Here is a 20,980-nt window from a genome sequence, read left to right as displayed (position 1 = left end):
AGAAGTTGTTCGATATACAGGATAATTCGATGTAAACGGGTTCGATATAGTCGGGTTCAACTGTATAATTTAATGACCTCATATTTTGATCGCGGTGAAATAGATAAACACCCATTCACGTACTTAGATTTGGGTGCACACTAAAAAACCCTGAGTGGTGAAAGTTAATTGGGATTGCCCCATCACCACAGGGTGCTTCATAATTGTATCATATGCAGTTTTGGCTCGTAAAACTCTAGAAATTTGGAGTAATTTGTTCACCCCCCTCGCAGGCTGTCATCGCAGCTCATGTCAGTGAACAACAGGAGTCCCGAGCCGTGGATTGTGATGGCCTACCTCTGCTACGTCACCAAGAAGGGCAACCGAGCCATCTACTTTTCTCAGAAGGTAGTAGCATGGCCTGCAGGCCCCTCTCTCTCTCTTTCTCTGAATGGAGACCTCTCTCCTCAAATCAAAGCAGTGTAACTAGAGCTCATTCACATCAGTGAGTCTCAGTGGTCGCGAAGCAGTCTGTTGCAGGTAAGTCGCAATTGCCCACTTTTGCAGAAAGTGACTGTTTTGGGCTGGTAGCTCATTGTTCGGTTTTTCGGTTGCTAAGCTTGTGAACGATGTAGAGGAAAAGCGTATCTTTTTCTGTTATGAGCCGATGGTAGGGAGAGCAAGCATAGCAGCACTGTTTGCGAGGTAATTCGTTGTGGCAACAGGGAGGTCGCGCTGTGTTATAAAAAGGTTTTTTATTAATAAATAATTCGATGACGCTGAGGTTTCTAAATGATACAAGAAGTTTATTTTACGTATTTGCAACTGCGTTAGGGAGCTAAACAGAATCTTTCATCCTTCATTGTTCGAAATGTCTCTCTGCTCGCCCGCCGAGTGTCCCCCCGCTCCGGCAACTCTCTCTTCTTCCTGTTAGCCGCGCCATTTTGTCCAGCAAAGGGGCAGTACGAGCCTGGTCATCATCCAGTTCCCAGAAACGTCATGCAGGTGTTCCAGTCGGCCAACCTTTCCCCTGAGAAGGCAGGTGTCGGCCAGAGACCCCGTGACGATTCGGGCGAAAGGGGAGATCTTTAGCACGCTGACTGGCGTGAACCTTGTTAGTCACTACAGAGTTGCCAGTCACAAACAGCTGCACAGCCACTGTCAATTGGCAGTGTGCATGAGCCCTAAATGCTTGATCCCCTACAACACGCTGCCTTGCTGAGAATGCAGCTTTCGGAAACAAACAAATGACGTTGCCATAATTTCCCTCTGTGCTGGCTGTGCCCAGCTTGTGTCTGTCACGTGTGTTTGCTTTTGAAGGAAAGACCACCCAGTGGATACAGGAGTGCACTGTTATTTCTCTGAGCTGCATTGTCTCCTCCTCAATCACTGTGCACTGCAGGCGTGCACCCTGAACCCTCGTCACGTGGAGGCTCTGCTGCTCAAGGGCACAGTGCTGCTGGAGCTGCACAAGGTGCACGAAGCCATTGCCCACTTTGGCGAAGTGTTCAAGGTGGCACCGTACCGACACGAGGCCTACAAAGGTGTGTGTGTGTGTGCACATATGAGCATGTGTGTGCGTGTGCTTTGTGAGCGGTAGAGTGCTCTAGGAAAAAGTGACACAGCACACAGTAGTGCCAAGACACAAAAGGATATTTATTGCGCCTTCTATAAAGTAAGCAAGCTAGCTCAATTGCACGCCGAATGTGGCATGACGGTGGAACACGTTGCAATGCTATGGAGTGAGTAGTGACTGCATGTCATGTTGATTGTAAGTCAAAGAGTAGGAAGAATGTTCTTCTTGCGCGTGAGTAGACATGCCAGTTAGCGGCGCCAGCACAGGGCCACTGTCGCCGTGTCTCTTGCAACTGCGCAACTACGCAGACTTCCGATGCAGCACCTCCCATTTGTGGAAGCCGATTTTTGGGACAGGCATGAGCCATACGGGAAAAGCAACGTCAGGCTGCACTTCGATCCAGTTGAAATGCAAGAGCACCCGCGTACTTAGGTTTCGGCACATGTTAAAGGACCTGAGACGGCCAGAATTATTCCAGAGACCTTTAGTGGCATGCCTCATAATCGTATCATCAGTATAGCACATAAAGCCCCAGAATTTACCTCGGTTAGATACGTACCAAGACATTTCCCTTTTGGCAGGCATGGTGGACTGTTACCTGGCCCAACTGCGAAACAACGACGCAGCGACACTCGCCAGCAATGCCTGCAAGCACTTGGGTCACACCCCTAGGGCTCTCACGGTTGGTTAAGCACTTTTTTCTTCTTCTTTACGCATAGTTTATTTTGTGGAGCTCTCATTCATCAACAGTCCATTTCCAGCCTGCAATATAATCTCAGGAAACGGAAATGGCTTAAGGGGAACAACAGTCTCTTAATTTGGTAGAGCATGTTCGGGTAATGCAAAAGAAACTTTTCTTAGTCAGAGCAGAAATTTTCGCGTGACTGGAACTGCGGAAGCAGTCTCTGGAGGATTTCTCTCAGATGAGGGACAATGTCTAAAATAATATGTTTTGGAACACCCATCGTTTGTCCAGAAGAGCATGTTTAATAAACAGTGACACAGACACGCCATGCACAACTGTGTTTTGTTTAATGAGCTTCTACTTTAGGTAGTTGCCCTTACAGGTAAAGTGTTTGTGTCTGTCACTGAGTGATTACCGTTTCATCGTCAGCCCATATGTCCACAGCATGACATAGGGCTGTCACAGTGACTGCCCTATGCTAGGCTTGTGCGAATATTCAAGCACTTCGAATTTTCTGATGAATATTACAGTATTTGAATTCACTTCGAGACGAATTTAAATTATTCTAAATTTTGAAGTATTCGAAATGAACGAATAGACATAAACAAACAGCATGTAACCCCCTGTAAAGGTAGTTTCACTACAGTGGAGGGGTGCTATGCCATGAATACGCCTATACAGGGAAAATCTGCACTGCCACGAAGTCCCACTTCAAGGTTAAATGAACATATTAACCTCGCATCAATTCATCATTTTTTAAGTTTAAGAGCTTGTTATACTGACTTATACGGTCTAAGTATAGTAAATTTTGAAATGTAACGTGTTTCACAAATTATGCCTTGTTTCAACTTTAAACATGCCTTGTTTCAACTTTAAAGGGGTCATGAAGCACCCCTTGGGCTGATTGAAAAAACACATCCTGCGGAAAGCTGACACGGATATGAACTGCTCTGCCAAATATTACAGTCGTGCGCGCCGCGTAATGGCCACAAGCGGAGCGCGAAGTTGCCGTTTCCCCAGGCACCCTCTTTTCAAACAGAGGCCGGTTCTCACTCTCGTCGGTGGGCGGGGCGTCTGTCCGCTGTACGTCGCAAGAGACATAGCATGCTTATTGGCCGATAGCCGACGTAAATCGAGAGTGGCGTTCGGATCAGATGCGCTTCTTGCCGCGAGGTGCCGCCACTTGCCGGCGCCGTACCCCTCAGTACACGGTAGCCGCACTCGCGCAAGCGAATCACAGCGGGAGAGCGATCACGTTTCATGACGTGCTGGCGTAACTTCTTTCCCCCATGCCATCCCTCCCTGTCTAGCTTCCAGTGCGCTCGCCGGCACGAGAAAAGAGAGAAAGCGCTGGGAGCGTGCGCCAAACCCCCGTAACTCCGCTGATTCTTGACGGATTCGAGAAATTTTTGCGGCAATTGATTCGGGAGGCAGTACACTCCGATACTGAGGCCATTAGATCATTACTTGGAAAAGTGGTTCATGACCCCTTTAAAAAATGTTGTGAAGGTTAGCTGAGTCATGACAGATATGCTCATTTTTTTTATATTATGTGATATATGCCATTCGAATTCGATTCACAATTATTCGACCAACTCACTATTCACTTCAACTTCGCTTCGAACCTAAAACTTACTATTGCACAAGCCTACCAAAACACATGTGTTGTGCGAGCTGGTTCCCAAGCTTATAGAGTTCAAACCAAATCAGGTAGATAAAAATCCACTATGTATTCTAAATACAGGGAAACCTCGTTAATACGTACCTGACGGGAACGCGGCGTAACTACGTACTAAACACTAGTACGCATTAACCAGCAAGTGCAAATTTGCGTCTCCTGACGTGCACTATCACCGCTAACATAGAAATAAACACAGTACCGCAGCAGAAGTACCCACTACAACGCCTTTTCTTTATTCTTGTGCAGAAAAGATTCTGGCTCTCTCGCATGACCGTCCTGTAGCGCGCAGTGGAAACGCCAAGGCGCGTTTCGAAGCTATCGCAGGTTCCGCGATACGCAGCGGCTGACATAGTGACAGAGCGGACAGTATTGGCTCTCCGCAATACATGTGTACGCGTCTGCATCGCGATCTGCCACTAAGCAAAAACTGACAAGTTTCATTGAAACATGGTACGGCCGTGTGGTGCCGATCGTCCGTGGCTAGTTGCGTGCAGCGCGTCGCCTACTCGGCTCAAGCCGTCACTGCGGTGCGGGGCCGCTTGCTGTACCGTACGCGCGCCCTTGCCGTGTGAATGTTCTGTGCACCCACTCTGCTCCAGACCGCGCACAGATGCAGCGATTAGCTAGTTGGGTTATCGCAGCGACGACGAGCTTTCTGCAAGCGATGTGCACACCGCAGCTCCAAGTGCCCTAGCGCTCCTGGTAGCGGACGGAGGCGCGTTCAGGCGGCCGTCTAACAGAAGCGTGCAGTATGGTTACAACAGCGCTATGCTTGCTCTACCGTACGCATGCTTGGCGTGAAATTGTCAATGCAGCGAGGTTTCTCGGCGCCCGTGACGCTCAGCTTAACAACAGTAAGCTGCTTTCCTTTCTACAAAGCGGCGCGCACTTCAACGCCGTCCCGCACAACGAGGCGACAGTGATCGGCGGCCCAGCGCGCTCAGGTTGTCGCCTATAAAAATCGTGCAGTAGGCTTAAGGTAGCGCTACGCCACACGCGTGCCCGAGCAGATGGCTGAAGGTGATAGGGTTGCCGGCGATAAGTCATACTGGCACAATCGTTGGCGGCCACCATCACGCCTTGGTTCTTTCCTGATGCTTATCCGCAAAGGCGTCGCCGCAATCGCGCGGAAGTTGGAAATTTGGTCGACCGATTTCTGCGATTCTAGAAAAGATAGAAGACCTTTTGCGGCACATTTTGGCGTCGGCAAGTTCAGCGGCGCTGTAGACATTTATGGCAGAAAAAGTTATCGCAGTACGCGCAGGTACGCACTAATCGGTAGGCATAGGACGAACCACTACGGCTTAAGCGGTCAGCGAATGCGTTAATCTCTATGAGACTTGGTTGGGGATTCGTCGTAACTACGTTTTAACCGTGAGTATGTTTAAAGCGGGTACGTATTATGACGAGGTTTGACTGTAAGCGCGTAAAATTGCAGATAGCGATAAGTTTTCAACACCCTAACTCAAAGAGTAAAAGTCTTTGAGAATCTTTTTCGTGAGACCCAATGCAGTACCTGTCGGGACTTTATCGAGGCTGAGTCACTCGTTGCACCATCCGTTGAGGGTGTTTTGTCGTAACCGTAGATGTGCCACAAAAGCACATTCCTGATGGGAAGACCAATGAGATAAACAATTTCACTCATATTAGTAAGCAACGCTTTCACAATAGTACTAAAAACACGCAAAAAGAAAGTGCAGGTAGCAAAGACACGTCAAGTTCGTGCACCAACTCGCCGCGACATAGTGCCAGGGCCTTCACAATTCTTTTTCAGCAGCATATGATTTACAATGTGTTTTAAGGAAGCCACAGATTAACAGTGCAGGTTTAGGGAAATTTTAAAGAGCCAGTGTGACGAAAATATGAGAAAAAAAAAGACTGAAACCTGCGACTTCGCTCTGGTGTTTGTGGGCTGAAGTTATGGCGCAACATTCGAAAACGATACGCCGACCTTGATTTTCCCTTTTAACAATGAGCCTATGATTGGGAGATTATTGGCAGTAGAGTTCTTGAATGATCATTTATTAGTATGAGCTGATTCAGTGTTTCAATTCATTGTCCCGAGAAAAAAAAAAAGCCACTTATTCACACATCCCTTTCAGGCGTGACCTTTGAGGAACTGTCTGTAAATGCGTCATGTATAAAAAATAGAGCTGTGCGAAGCAAAATTTTGGGGGCGAAGCGAATTCGAATATTAACGTGTGAGTGCGAATCGAATCGAATATTTTTCGAATATTTCTCGAATATTTCTAGAATATTTTTCGAATGCTTCGAAGTGAAATTGCAGAAAAAAAGTTAGAGAGGATTCCTAAGCATATTCTTATGAGATAGCAACATGAAAGTGTTTCTTTTCGCTAGGTTGATGAAGCACTGGCGGAGTGGTGTTTCATAGTTGTCTTATCAAGAATGAGGCAGTGCAGAGGCCGAATTGTATTTAGGTAGATGATTTGGTGCAACCAAAGTGTTGCCGACAACACTTTACACGTGATAGGCAAAGATGCCATTTCCTTATCCTCTCCTCCTCTTTCAACTTCTGTGGAAACCCAACTGATGTGGCGGACAAAGGTGTGCTCCTTTCAAGTCCGGTGTTCCAAATCTGCCTCGTAGACGTCGATATGTAAGAACATCTGAAATTTTGGATGCTAAAAAGCTTTGGCTTCCGATTTTTCGAACTTCCTGCCGAAATTTGTGGCCCAAAACAGCATTAATGAGACCCCAACTCTGCCACATCTTTCATCTCCATGTTGGATCCAGCATTTTCTTAAGTGAATAGATTTGCGACCGTAGCAGAGCTTGAAAGGCAGCTTTGCCGCAATAAGGGACTGTGATGAGGTGAAGCATATTGAAAATATAGGGACCACTTTCAATCGGACGTTGACTGTGTCTTGGCAAAGTTCGACCGTAACGGAGCTTGAAAGGCAGCTTTGCCGCAATACCGGGGTGTGATGAGGTGAAGCATATTGAAATTCTAGGGACCACTTCCAATCGGACGTTGACTGTGTCTTGGCAATGTTCGACAGTAATGGAGCTTTAAAGGCAGCTTTGCCGCATTCTTGGGGTGTGATGAGGTGAAACATATTGAAAATCTGAAGGGGTCACTTTCAATCGGACGTTGACTGCATTTGTTTTGGGGAAGTTCGAATAGTTCAAATAGTAAAATTCCAGTGCGAATCGAATCGAATAGCAAACACTATTAGAAAAATATTTGAAATTTCGAATATTCGCACACCCCTAATAAAAAACATTATTGCAAGGCGCTCAGTCCTCTATTGCAACAAAAATATTGTCATAATATGTTGTTTTATGCATTTTATAGTAATTAATTTTAATTAAATTGTAATTAAATGTCTATTTACCCTGAGCTCATTCATGTTCTGTTTTTGCATAAAGGGAACCAAATCTCAGTCTATAAATGTCGTGCAAAACTTTTTTCGGCTACGTTAATTCTGAGCAAAGGAAAATTGTAGTTTAGACGTTGCTCACTGAAAGCTGCACATCGAACTACTCGTCAAACATGGTGGTGCCTTCAGCAGAATGACCATTTGTGACAGTTCACAGCAAAATGAAGTCAAATGAAGACACATTTATTACACAGGAGCTTCCTTCAATTCATCCAAAGCTCAATGTATCTTGCTCTTTGTTAGCCACTAGTCAACACAACTAGCAAAAGCAAGTGATGTGTAGAAATTGTGTAGAAAGCATCTCAAAGGGTTAAATCCCAACGTGCGTGTGGAATGCGCATAATATTTCCTTGCTTACTTGCATTGCATTGTCTCGCATATGCGTGTAGCTGTATGCGAGTGTGCTGATGAAGAGCCCCATGAGCCTCGAGAAGGCCAAGGTGTGCCTGGAGAAAGCACTCAAGCAGGAGCCCACCCACCTGCCGGCCGTGTACCTGCTCGCCGAGATATACGACCAGCAGCGCGCCTACGACCGAGGAATACAACTGTAAGGGCATGTTGGTCGCTACTCTGCCTGTAGATATAAGAAGCAGCATAATGAAAAAAAAATATAGTGTGGCAGCTCAGATAGGCAAAGCTCGTTCAACTGCAATTTAAGGTTGCTGAAATATTTTTATGAACCTTGCTGTTAGTGTTCATAGTACGCAGATGTTTATCTTCCAAATGGTTAAGAAAAAGGAAAAAACTGTTTATGTTTTCTTAGTTATTGTCTGTCAAGCAGGATCTTTCCTTCGAGGCTGTTTTTCTTGTTTTTTTTTTTTTGCTTAAATAGGTTTTGGTGGAATTCACAGTGTTAGCATCTGTGACAAATATTATTCGTAGAAAGGCATTTGGACATGCACTTAGAAACTGCTGACCGGATAAGTTTGTTCGACCGAGATGGAAAGTTGGAGCCGCCGCAGTCGCTTGGTTGTCGTGCTCGGCTGCTGTCCCAAGAGACACTGGTTCAATCCCGGACGCGACTGTAGCATTTCGATGGAAGCAAAATACTAGAGGACCGTGTACTGTGCAGTTTCGGTTCACGCTAAAGAACCCTGGGTGGTCGAAATTATCTTAAAGACCCACACTGTGATGTCTCTCACAGTCGAGTCAGTTCGGGACATTCAAGCCCATAAACCAAACCAACCAAAAGTTGGGCAAGATTGTACATATCCAGTGGAACCAATGGCCATAGCATAACGAGATAAAACAGTATGGCAAGAACAAAAAATAGCGCTGCATGTATGTATTGTGTACTTGTTTAGTTATGATTTAGCGCTTAAAGCATGCACACACCACATACGCTCTTCTGCTATCCTTGTAAATCCGGTGTAATGAGCTTTGCTTTCAAGTGATACAGTTGAGAATGAATGCCATGTGGTCGGGATTAATATGGAGCCATTTACTGCCACATCACTCCTAGCCGGCTGCACAGTTTCAGCGTGTTATTAAACTTTTACATGTTTTAATGTACTCTCTCTTCACACCAGCCAACATCAAATCCAAATTATTTGTAATGTTTTCACATTCAAAGCTCTTTCTATGATTTTGTGACAATTTTGTAGAGTTCTGTGAAAAAATATATCATATTTGCCAAACGTCTACGATGTCCGACTATACGTGGGAGCTCTTCCGACGGTCAAAACAGCACCAGAATGATACTTGCTTCAAGCGAGCTTGCGAAAGGACGAAATCCTGAAGCACGGTGAATTGACAACGGCGGAGTCACCCAAAGAAAAAGTGATTATCAGCTAAATGTAACGTGTTGCTTGTCAGACTTTGCTACCGAGATTTTGTTTCTATTTGCATGTTTCCTGTACAGGTCAGTAATCATTCATAAAATGTGTACATATTGCACCAAATACGCACTCTCAAAGTGGACTTATGCAATGCCCTCTTAGTTGTCATGTCCAAGAGATTTCTACGAATTTGATCTTTCGCAGGTGGGCAAGCACACCATTAATTCGTTTCTAAAGTGGTTCATTTGGGTCACAAGCCACGATTTGCAATTTCATTTCAGGTCTACTTGCTGTGCTTTCCTGCGTCACATTGTGAACTTTATATTTCTACTTTGCTTTGTATCTTGTGGTCATTGTATACATTGTGTATTATTGACATATTTAGTGTGTAACTTCTGTACTGCTCAATTGTTTTGTGATCTTCATGTCCTGTTAATGCTTGCAAGTCTTTACGTCTACATTTCTTTTTTGTTTATACTTTATGTGAAAAATTATTGTATTGTCCAACTGCCACGCTCTCGAAGGAGAGTAGCAGTATTGTAAATAAATAAATAAATAAATATTTACCGAGGGCATTTACCCCACTTATTTATTGCATGTAATTTCATTTGTAATTCTCATGGTGAACTGTTGCAAGCGTATCAGTAGTGCTCAAGTCTGGCTCTGTGATGAAGTCGTCTGCTGCTGCTGCGTTTTTGCCTGTGCAGCCTGCAGAAGCACCTGGAGAGCCAGAGCACGTGCCGGCTACACCAGATGCTGGGTGACTTCTACGCCCGGGCTGGTGAACACGACAAGGCCCTGCAGCACTTTGGCATCGCCCTCAAGTGCGTACACCACTACTGCTCCACTCTGCATGACCCGCTTGTGCCTCTCTCCCTCTCTCACTTTACTGGGCACCCTTGAAGCTGTTGAGAGCTTTCTGTAGCACTACCCGTGAAACTTAACGTCATCAGAGTCAACGAAGTCTGAGCGACTGATGGCTTCATTTTAAATCAGATGGAATGAGATTTATTTTCTGGCAAGAACACTACATGATTATTCTGAGATAAAAAGAGTTTGTTTAGCTTGAGTGTTGCCTAGCACATTTTATATGTGTGGCAGCAGCAAGGAGCTATTGGACACAATGCAGCTAATATTAGCACAAAAAACACTGTATGTGCACATACGTAAGGTATAGGCTTGTGTGAATATTTGAGCACTTTGAATATTCAAACGAATATTACAGTATTCGAATCCACTTCCATTCAGTGTTTTCACTAAAAGTGTTTTCACTGCAGGGGAGGGGTGCTATACCGTGTATTGTCACGTGGTCGTGATGTCGACGAAGACCGCAGGCGACGTGTCCAAGATGAAACTCTTTATTTGGCCGAATTTGTGGCCGAGAAACGGAAAGTTAATTTACAGCAATACACACGGTATGCACTGATATTGGCGAACAGAGCGCCGGCTGTCGATCAACTGACAAGCGGTCAAGCGCATCGGCTTTTATGCAGGCACTATCGAACTTTCCACCGATATTGCTGGCGGCGGCGTTATCTCTCGACAAAGCTGGAACATTCGCGTGCAGCACGCAATCTTAACGGAACGTTCTGAAACAATCGCGAAGCTTCTTACACATCGCGGCGCAGCGCGTCGCCCACAGTGTTTGTGGGTGAAGCTTCAACTCATGAAAAATAAGACACGCAGCAATACACCTTTCCAGGAAAAATCTGCACTGCTGCGATCTGCACCACTTCAAGGTTAAATGAACATATTACCCTCACATCGATTCATCATTTTTTAAGTTTAAAGGCTTTTTATAACGGCTTATATGCTCTAAGTACAGTATAGACCGCTTATAACGTAAGTCGCCGGAGTCGCGAATATCCGCACTATAAGCGGTACCGCACTATAACCAAAACAACCTTCTTCAAAGTCTGCACTTGCGCAAAACGTGTTGAGCATGTAGCCTCGCGTGTCCGATTATCGACATATGCGATTTGGGGCGCTTACAACCACTTAAATCTCCGAATGTTCAAAAATTAACCGCCAAAGACCCGCATTGCCAACGAAATGAACACGGGGGAAAAAAGCAAACAAAACAAAGTGCCATCGCGGAAATTCGCCGACTACGTTTCAGGCCACCTCGAGGTATGCGCATTACACAGAAACCATGTCGAATCGCGACCGAAATTTCACGTGCTGAGCGGTACCGATCGTTCGATTTCACGGGCGCGCACGCGATGCCCAAGACATTGCAATCGAATCCGGAACCAACCATTCGAGAGTTGCATGTGCCAACCATGCCCTCGTTTTCATTAACGATATGATTCCCTTCCCTTCAAGTGCAGCCATCGGAAAAAGTTTCGTTGATTCCGCACCAAACCGCAACTTTTATCGCCCGCGACCGCTACCGAAAAGCAACCAACGTTGATTAGGCCTAGCCTGCGGTTCAGCATGTTGTCGCGGGAAGTTTGTCCAAGACAAGAAGAAGATCGGAGTCGAAAAGATCGCACTCAAGCACTAACCCAAGAACAGCGCGCGTGATACGAAGTATGTGTTCGCGGCCGGGAGATCAACGGCGACAAAAGCCCGCCAAGCTCGTTTAAGTCCGCGCACTGGCAGAAAAAGGCGAAAGCTCGCGTCATGAAGCCGCAAAACTTTTCAATTTGCGGACGAGGTAGCAAACGCGATATCTGCAGAAAGTGTGATAAGTGTGATAACGACGAGTCGACGGCGCTTTTCCCGACAGGAAACTTACTTTTAAGTGCACTTGATGAGGGCGCGATCGTACGTTCCACGCGGAACCGCGCTGCCGGCAAGCGGCCGCGGAGCGGCGGAGCCTTGCCGCCGCCGGTGCAAAGGCTACTCCGTCGCCTAGGCAACCACCATCCTTCCCCACTCGGCGAGCCCGCGCAGCGCTGCCGCCGTCTTTTTCCTCCCTCCGCCCCTCGTTCGTTCACTGTGCGTGCCCTCGCCCTTCGTAACGACCTCGTCGCTCCCTCCCCAGCGGCGTACCTCCTTTGAGAACCGCACTCGCTACCGCGTTTGTCAGAAATATTTTCCCGCAACCGCATTATAAACGGTATTTCATCTTGGGGGACTGCACAATAAGCGGTATGCGTATACATGCGGTTCTATGGGAGGGTAAACGGGAGTCGAAAAAGACCGCATTATAACCGGTCCTGCACTATATGCGGTTACGTTATAAGTGGTCTGCACTGTATAGTAGATTTTAAAACTTCACATATTTTACAGGTTATCACTTGCATTCTACCAAAAGTCAAATCCTACTTCTATTCAAAGTTGCTTGCACTTCCTTTGAACTAAAAAGAATGACATTTGTGCAGGTTAGTTGCGTCATGACACACATGCTCATTTTTCTGTTTAATATGTGATATATACTAATTGAATTCGATTCGAAATTATTCGACTAAATCACTATTTGCTTCGAACCTAAAATTTACTATTCGCACAAGCCTAGTAAAGTACATTCTAATGAATGGCGTTGAATACGGTCAGATTTTACTAACTGGTATTAAGCAACAAGATTAACAGCTAAATATCGCAGCTGGGTTAAATATGGACACAAATGCCGCTCCTTTAAAGCCACTTGTGTCAGGGTATCGTCTTACAATAAGCAGAAGCTTTCATTCCAAGGATTGGCATCGTCGAACTGTTGCAGTTTCATGCATTTGCAAAATTTTACAATGTTTAGGGCTGTTACAAACAAAAATTAGGCCCCGGGATTGGTTCCTCTTTTATAGCATAGCAAGTGCATAGATGTGTGTGTTTTCTGCTTTAACGCTAAAGCCTTAGACTGCTCGTGAGCGGGATCACATGGCAAAAAGCCAGCGTGTGGTACAAAAAGTCACATGACCACCTGCACGCCTGGTGGCTCTAGGCATGTAAGCTGTGCGTCCGCTTCATCTTTGCGATGTTCGCGTGGCTAAGAAATTAAAAAAAAAAAGCAGTATTTGCATGCTGTAAAGTGCTCGGTAAAAGAGCTGCGCTGGTTGACTTTCGCCTTTGAGTCGTCTTAGGTGAATGCATAGGGAACCCTGTAAGTTGGTGTGTGTATGTTTTTTGTTAATGTTCTAAGAAGAAGCATTCAGTACCTTTGCAATGCAGTTATAATAAAGCATTTGAGGTAAGACAGTTTTTGGCTGGCTGCCAAACACTAGAAGCTAGAAGCTAGAAGGTGCATCGCCGCCCGTATCATTCTTGCATCTTTTCAGGCAATGCAAGCTTCGTGTCCTGGTAAGGCCAACATTTTTGGTTCGCCAGTAGCGTAATTCGCCAACATAGCTCCACATAATGTTCTCCCATTAACAGTTCCGCAGTTTGTAATCAAATATGTCCCATGTCAGAGATCAAGAAAGAACCACAGGTCTCGACTTGAACCTGTGTCTTTTACCTTTTTGTGTATTTTACCCTTTTATTATTGAGGATTCTTTCTCTCTTTCTTGCTCTACTGTCATGATTCATATTTTGATTTAAATTCATAATTGTATCATGTCAAAGTTTTTCAATCATACAAGTTGTGAAACTCCCCATAGGCTCCACATATCATAACCCGGACATCCGATTGGCTGAAATCTCTAAGATATACCGATTATGGTGCCACTTGTACGCAAAAATACAAGCTAGTAAATGACATTTCTGTGCATTTGGCGCTGCATGGGACCACAATTGATGCCACGCTGAGGAAGCAAGCAATGCGTTTACATTCGCGGCTTGCATTTTGCAGCGTTAAACTTTTCCTGGAAGCTCGTCTCCTAATTACTGCCATGGTAACTGACGCCATGACTGAAAACTGCTGCAGTGCATTGTGTTTTTCGTCATCACTCCCAGGTGGTGCGTCAGTTTGCCATCCTCCTCAAATTTCTCTGTGGACGTATTCGGGTCAAGGAGGTTTGAAAAGTATTTGAAATTTTTCTAAACCTCCTTGGTCCTGTTTTCAGAAGGGAGTTTCGCAACTGATACTATATAGGAACTCTGGTATTGTCACTTCTGCATCCTGACTGGGCTGGTTTTGGACGTGTCTGTGGTTTTGGACATGTTAAGTCAACCTCAGCATATGACACTGTATTTTTTTTGCAATGGCACTTGAAAATTTAAAAGTGCATTTTCTGGGTCCATCCTCTCCACTACACTGTTGTGGACTTGTCAAAATTGTTATGCCACTCATTTACAGCTTCATGTTGGCCATATAAAGAAGAAACAAGACTTTGCCTACCATCTTTATCGTGAATTGAACTAATGCGAATCTCTTATTAGAAAATGTGTGTAAGGACTCCGCAACTATCTTAATTCTTTACAAGAAAAATGAGAAAACAGCAGTCATGAAGGGGGTCAAGCAAGGATACATATTCTCTCAAATGCTCTTCATTAGTATACATGTTTAGATGTGCTACTTACGCTATTAGTGGGAAGGATTACAGGTGAGGATCAGTTGGCAGTCAGCCTATAGAATCTGTGCAAGAGTGCTTTTGTCTTCACCAATTGTTTGTACGGATCTGTATATTGTGAACAAAATGTACTGGAGGGTAAAAACGGACTTCCAGGACAGCTCACCACTCTTATTGAAGAAAAGTGCACAGTTGCCATGCTTTCAGCTGATCTTGATATGTTGGACAGAAATTTCTTGGTTAACATAAAGTTTGGTAAAAAGTTCTGGACTGCATTTTTTTTTATTATACATATTGTCCTGCCAAACATTCATGAAAAAGCCTACTTTTGGTTGCACTTGAAGGAGTCATGAACCACCCCTTGGGTTTGGTGAGAAAAGACATGGATAACAGACACTGCTATCAACATCCCAGCCAAATCTTGTAGTCGTGCGCGTTAAGGAGGGTTTAGAAACAGAGCTCGAAGTTGCCATTTTCTAATGCGCTCTCATTTCATACTGCGGCCTGTCCTCCCTCGCTTCGGAGCTACCGGCGACCGCTTTTTGACGTCGAACAGCGGGTGGCATGCCATTGGCCAACAGCCGACATAAATCAAGTGCGGCTTTTGGATCAGATGCGCTTCTTGCCATGGGGTGCCGGCATTGCACTCCATAGTCTGCTAACATTACACAGTGAGCCACACTCGCACACGGGAATCGCAACGGGAGAGAGCGATCGCATTTCATCACACGCGCTCAAGGTCATGACATGCGCTGGCGTAACTCCATTCCCTCATGCCATCCCTTGCTGTGTAGCCTCCAGCGTGCTCATTGGGACGAGAGAAGCGAGCAAGTGCTTAAAGTGCGCGACAAGCACCTGTAACTACGCTCGTCCTTGACGCATTCGAGAAACCTTTGTGGCAATCGATTCGTCAGGCAATAAACTTCGATACTGCGGTCGTTCGCTGATTACGAGTGGTTCATGACCCATTTAAAGGAAGCCTTTTCCCTCTCTCTGGTTTCCTGTTATGTGTAACCGTGTCAGAGTACACATACATCGTTCTGGATTTTATGGTAATACAGTAGAACCCCGCTGTTACGTTCCTCACTGCTGCGTTTTCCCGGCTGTTACGTCGTTTTCCGCCGGTCCCGGCATAGCTCCCATAGGATACAATGTATTGGGAACCCCGCTGTTACGTCGTAACTGTCGGACCGTTCCCGTATGATACGTCGCGAAGTGCGCTCGGAGCCGACCGAGTGACTACCAAAGAGAGCGGCCATGGTGCATTTTCACGCAGCTTGGCCTCGTTTGACCGTAATATTAGCCGCATGAGAGGCGCAAGCAACAGAATCTTTCAATTGATGCAAACAAAAGCATGGCCTTCGAGATTCAAATTGCAAAGATGGCGTCTATGACGTAACTGCGCGCGAAAGCAAGGCCTTCGAGATTGGCATTTACTATTGACAAAAGCATAGCCTTTGAGATTTGCATTGCACAAACATGGCGTGTATGACGTAATTGCTTGCGAAAGCAAGGCCTTCGAGATTGGCATTCACTTCTGCCATCGCGTTGGCGTAGACTCATCATCATCGTTATTTGTCGGAGAACGGGAGGAGTTCGAGCTGGTTGGAGCTCGCATGGTCGTGCGTGCGGTTCGCGGTCGGACTCGCCGCGCCGGTCGTGATTGCGTGTGCTTAGTTCTTTCATGCCTACAGCTGTTGGTGTTAAAAAAATCACATACGTTGATTACATTTCTGTGGATGAGGCCGTCCTTAGCTCCGCGTTTCTATCCATCGACTAGATCGCGGCTGAGCGCGCCAATTTTCGTGCTGCTCGTAAGAATTGAAATAAAATTCTGTACCACTAAATATTTTGCCGTTTTTCCTGTTTTTCGTCTCTTACGTTTCCCGTCTCTTACGTTTATTTCCTACGGTCCCTTCAAAAACGTATCAGCGGGGTTCTACTGTATATAATTAACAACAAAAGTTGTCCATACTTACTTAGCATTTTCGCTTTGTGTGCCTTCCAGTAACTTTCCAGGGCTGACGCTTATCAGTTTTAGTGATCAGACGAGAATTGACACGTTGAGCATGATGTAGGCAGCTAACAAACACTATCTTTCGGTGTTATCTTTTTCTTGTTTTGTGATAATTTAGTTAGTGATGCCATCCTCACAGTTATTCATTGAAAGCTTCCATTGACCACAGACAGTTGCTGTGTCCATTCTTGGGCAGCGCACCAACAGACAATACACCAGAAAGAAAACGGAATGGGTGTATTGTCCATCTGTGCACTGCCCAAGATAGGATAAATTCCAACTCGCCCGCCTTTCGGTTTTACTACGAGAGTTGCTGCATGCAACTCTGACATGGGTGCTAGTATTCGCTTTGACACATTTGTCCTGCTTGTAGAGAGCTCACACACTGTGCCTTTTCATTTTGTTGCGTGCAGCCTGGACCCAAGCAATGCAAGTGCACGGAGGGGGACGCGCAGGGTGGAACAGCGGCCAGAAAATGTGGAGCCCGGCTACGACATGGACGTCGATGAGATTGCGGAGTCTGACGTCGAGGTGAGAGCTCGTAGCCGTCTTTGCGGTGGCTTCCCGAGCTGAGGAATTTCAGCTCCCTAGAAAATATTGTGAAAGTGCAGTACCACAAGGGGGCAGTTCGCGGCACTGCCGCTCGACGATATTGAAGGAATATTGATAACTCTACTTTGTTATCACGATAGCGTGCTATTTCAGTAAACTAAATGAGCACATAGCACAGTAATTTACACGATTGTACCTCCCTTCCCCCGATATTGCTTGTCAAGCAAACAAAGAAATCATCCCTGTAACTGCATTCCACAATGGAAATTTATGAACGTGTAGTCGCTCGACTGACTACTCGTCCTTACAAGAGTCATCATCCTCTTCACGAACTTTGATGACCAGTTCCTGCTCATTTTGAAGCGCGTCCTCGGTATTCCCTCTTCCAAATCGAAGGCTCGTGCTTCTTGCATGACCATGTCACATGTTACCAACAGAGACCAATTGTGCAGTTGTAGTGTATACAGCGCTAGCTCTGAAGAGCGTCCCGACTTCTGCCCGCGAAAACCTCAGCGTTTGGTGTAACATGTGAAAGTTTGGACATGTGGTCACGCTGCGTTTGCTGCTGCTGCACCAACCGTACAGACACTCCAAACTTGTGTCCCGCCATGCAGTTAGCTTTCTTGGCATGGGTAACAGCAGCCCTCTTGAATGCTGCGAAGTTTTTGGGGGAGAAGCTTACTTCCAAACATGTGAAGCAGCTATACTCTGTTTGCATGAAAATGTGTAAAAATTGAGGCCTGCGAAATTAAAATTTTTGATATTCAATTCAGTTTAGTATTCGCACACCCCTAGTGATAACTGCCTATAACTCTCCTTATACTGTACATGAGAGATTCTAAAAATTCTTGCAACAGATCTCTGAGGCAATAAACTCCAATACCCGAGGTCATTCTGTGATTACTTGGAAATGTGTTGCAGGGCTTCCTCGTGATGATCCTGTGTATTGAATAGAATGTCTTTAGGTGCTAATGATTTCACTGCTTTTCTTGTTTAATTTCAGAATGAACTCGAAGAAAGTGAAGTGGAAGCCGTGTGGTCGGACGTTGAGTACTCATACAATTAAACGACACCCTCAGCACGGACATTGTAGTGAAATTAATGTAGTTATGTGAGCGTGTCATGTGCATTTATGTGAATCCTGTGTGCACCGTGTGGGTCGGTGGTGAAATCTGCCATCGATGGCAGTATATCTGCACTGCCCAATGTGCACCCTGCGAATTCGAGATTATATAAAGACAGACTCGGGTTCATTGACCTTGTACAAGTCTGACTTTACGTGTACCTTTTGACTTTGCGAGAGATATAAAGGTCTTATTGCAAGAGATTTTTGTGAAAGTGTCACTCATTCATTCACATGTGCCAAAGCATGTTACAGAAAATGTGCGCACTGTAAACAACTGCAAGACCTTGCCGTTGGACTGACGGAGCACCTCAATCCTTTCTGGACTGTTGCATGGGAGTACAAAGACTAACACCGCTGACTCGGCAGTGCATTTTCGGGTGGTCAGACATTTATGACAGCCCAGAGGCCAATATGGTGGCAGCTGCAAGAAGCCTTCATTGGAAAGACGCATATGTGTGGTTTGCTAGTTCATTTTGCCAGAAGAAATGGACAGAAGAATGCAACAAAATTCATCGCATAGATTTGCGGAGCGCGGGCTAGCTCCAGGTACAGTTTAGAGTGAATATGGGACAATGGTTCTCTAGTCATGTCATAGCTAGAATGCGTGTCGCTCTTGTATGTTAACGCAGTAGCTCGAGGTATGCAACTAAGCAATAGAGATTGTAAGTCACACCCAAGCTGTCTGTGTCAGCGCTTGTTGTAGATCTAGCTATAGACTATTTTATGGATGGTTTTCGGTGCCGCCGTATGAGGCGTTAACCTTGCCGTTTTGTATAAAACAGTGCTACAGTGGACGTATACTCATGAAAATGGTTGGGTTGGTGCATTTGACGTTTTCTGACCTTTAAAATTCACGCTACGAGATAAAAAATGAGAAAACATTTCTTTAACAGCGCAAGGTGGTGGTGCCCATATGGCTCGCGTAAAATAGTCTATAACAAGCTGTCTCCAGCTGAATTGCATCTTATGTAGACCCTTGCTCAAACGCAGTTGTCACGTTGAGCGCGAAAACAAGCTGAATAACTCTCGTAGTGAATGAAAATGGACTGTCCTATATTAATTTAATTTTTAATGTTGGAATGTGCCATACTAACTTTGTAGGTGTCGATTGTAGCCCCTTCAGGGCCGAAACGGAGCGTAGATGCAAATGAGCCGTCAATGGATACGGTTCGAGGTCGTTAGCGATTATTCCGGCACTAAGCGCAACGCTGAGCGGCGGGCCGCGCGAGTTTCGCAAGAGTGAACGCATTATGCAGATAGAGGCGCCCGTTCGAAAGGCGCGGCCGCGCATGTGGTATGCACGCGCGCCCCGCTGTCTTCGCGTGTGAATCAGAGCGTCTAAGCATCCGCTCTCTCTCTCCTTATACTCGCTCGCGGTGTCGACGGGGAAAGGGCCAATAACGCGAAAACGTCAAAAACGACGTTAGCTGCAACAGTTTTCTCGCCGAAGCGGTACGTTTCTACGCGCACGCAGCGGCACTGCCATCGCAATCAACGCCAATGACAACTTTCGGCTACTGCCGCTGCTGCTAGGCAGCTGCTGCTGTGGTGTGCGGCCCGTGTTTTCGTGGAGGTGGTGTTTGTGTTGCGACCGTCCGTAGTCGGGGCCAGGGGTTGAAACACCGCGATTGTCCGCGGCCCGAGGATATCAGTGCACGCAGTCGGACGGGGCTCCCGAAAACGAGCCTCGTTTCCACCATGTCTACGCTGCCGCTTCCCAAGGCGCTGACGCAGCGCAGGACCAACAGTTTGGATCAGGAGAAAGAGAACTTTGAGAAGTCCCAAGTGAGTCCTTCGCCGCTGCTCGATTTGGGGGAAAGATGGTTCCCCGCGATTGCCCATTCTCGGGTGTATTTTTTTTTGCCGGTGTCGCGCGGTCGTAAACGCGCTGGGCAGCGTCGGTTCTCGCTCGTTTTTCGGGGTCAGCAGCGTGAAACTCTATGCGGCGGCGGTGTGACTTCCGCACGCCGGGGGCCGTTTTTGTTTGGTAGAGCGGATGCGCTGCGTCAATCATGTTGTTTACGTCGGCTTGTTTCGAGCGATGTGTGTGTGTGTGTGTGTGTGTGTCTCGTCGCGATTGCCGCTACTGGCGCAGACAAGTGCGCGTGAACCGTATCGAGCGACGCTTGCCAGGAAGCGATGATGTATGATTGGTCGTATCTCTTACACGCCCGACACCCGCCCTTCGCAGGGGAACAAACCGTACTCCACTACGCGTGGGCGTATGCGCAAAGCCTTCGTCCTCGACCACGACTCGTTCGGGACGATCTCCGTGTCGAGCGATCGAGATCCAGCAACCGGACCGGGTCGCACTTTGTATTTTCCTCGTTTCACGGCTTTTCCTTTCAATGCGCGCACGCAATCGCTTGGTGCGTGCGCGGAATACCGTTTCCGAGAAGCGGTCGTTGTGAGCTAGCTAGCTAGCACGCCCGTCGCGCTATTTTCGGGGGTCGGCGACACGAGCCGTGGGGTGCGGCCCGCGGGGTGAACAGTCGCTATCGTGGGCGCCCGGTCGTTTTCACGCACACACGCGCGCGTTGCTAGCTGACCGCGGCAAGAAGAGAACTGCGACCTCGCGCACGTGTCTTATTTATTTGCGTATGCACAGCCGTGCCGTTTGTGCGGTTATGTGGCAATCGGCCAGCTCTATCGTCACTCTGACGGTCACCGCTCGCCGAATGGGTGCCACTGGTTGATAGAAGCTCGGCTGAGCAAAGGCGTATCTCGAGGCGAGAAAGCGCTACGTCTTAAGCACGCGCCGAAATGCAATCAGCACGGCTATAAAGAATACCGCA

At 46.5% G+C, this 20,980-nt stretch overlaps 2 protein-coding genes across 2 annotated transcripts in view; both read left to right on the top strand.

Annotated features, from left to right (window-relative positions):
- LOC119389284 (anaphase-promoting complex subunit 7) overlaps positions 1–18,386 on the top strand; it is a 47,999-nt gene extending 29,613 nt beyond the window's left edge. The window contains exons 10-16 of the mRNA XM_037656485.2: positions 273–387; positions 1,382–1,523; positions 2,137–2,237; positions 7,712–7,869; positions 9,808–9,924; positions 16,921–17,038; positions 18,063–18,386. Coding sequence (XP_037512413.1) covers positions 273–387; positions 1,382–1,523; positions 2,137–2,237; positions 7,712–7,869; positions 9,808–9,924; positions 16,921–17,038; positions 18,063–18,125 — 814 coding nt within the window. The 3' untranslated portion in view covers positions 18,126–18,386. The remainder of the gene's footprint in view (positions 1–272; positions 388–1,381; positions 1,524–2,136; positions 2,238–7,711; positions 7,870–9,807; positions 9,925–16,920; positions 17,039–18,062) is intronic.
- A 1,285-nt stretch (positions 18,387–19,671) lies between these two features.
- LOC119389283 (huntingtin-interacting protein 1-like) overlaps positions 19,672–20,980 on the top strand; it is a 106,693-nt gene continuing 105,384 nt past the window's right edge. The window contains 1 exon segment of the mRNA XM_037656484.2: positions 19,672–19,970. Within this exon segment, the coding sequence (XP_037512412.1) occupies positions 19,884–19,970 (87 nt within the window). The 5' untranslated portion in view covers positions 19,672–19,883.

The sequence above is a fragment of the Rhipicephalus sanguineus genome, chromosome 4, assembly GCF_013339695.2.
Source record: "Rhipicephalus sanguineus isolate Rsan-2018 chromosome 4, BIME_Rsan_1.4, whole genome shotgun sequence".
Classification (NCBI taxonomy): Eukaryota; Metazoa; Arthropoda; class Arachnida; order Ixodida; family Ixodidae; genus Rhipicephalus; species Rhipicephalus sanguineus.
This window is presented reverse-complemented; position numbering and strand designations above follow the sequence as displayed.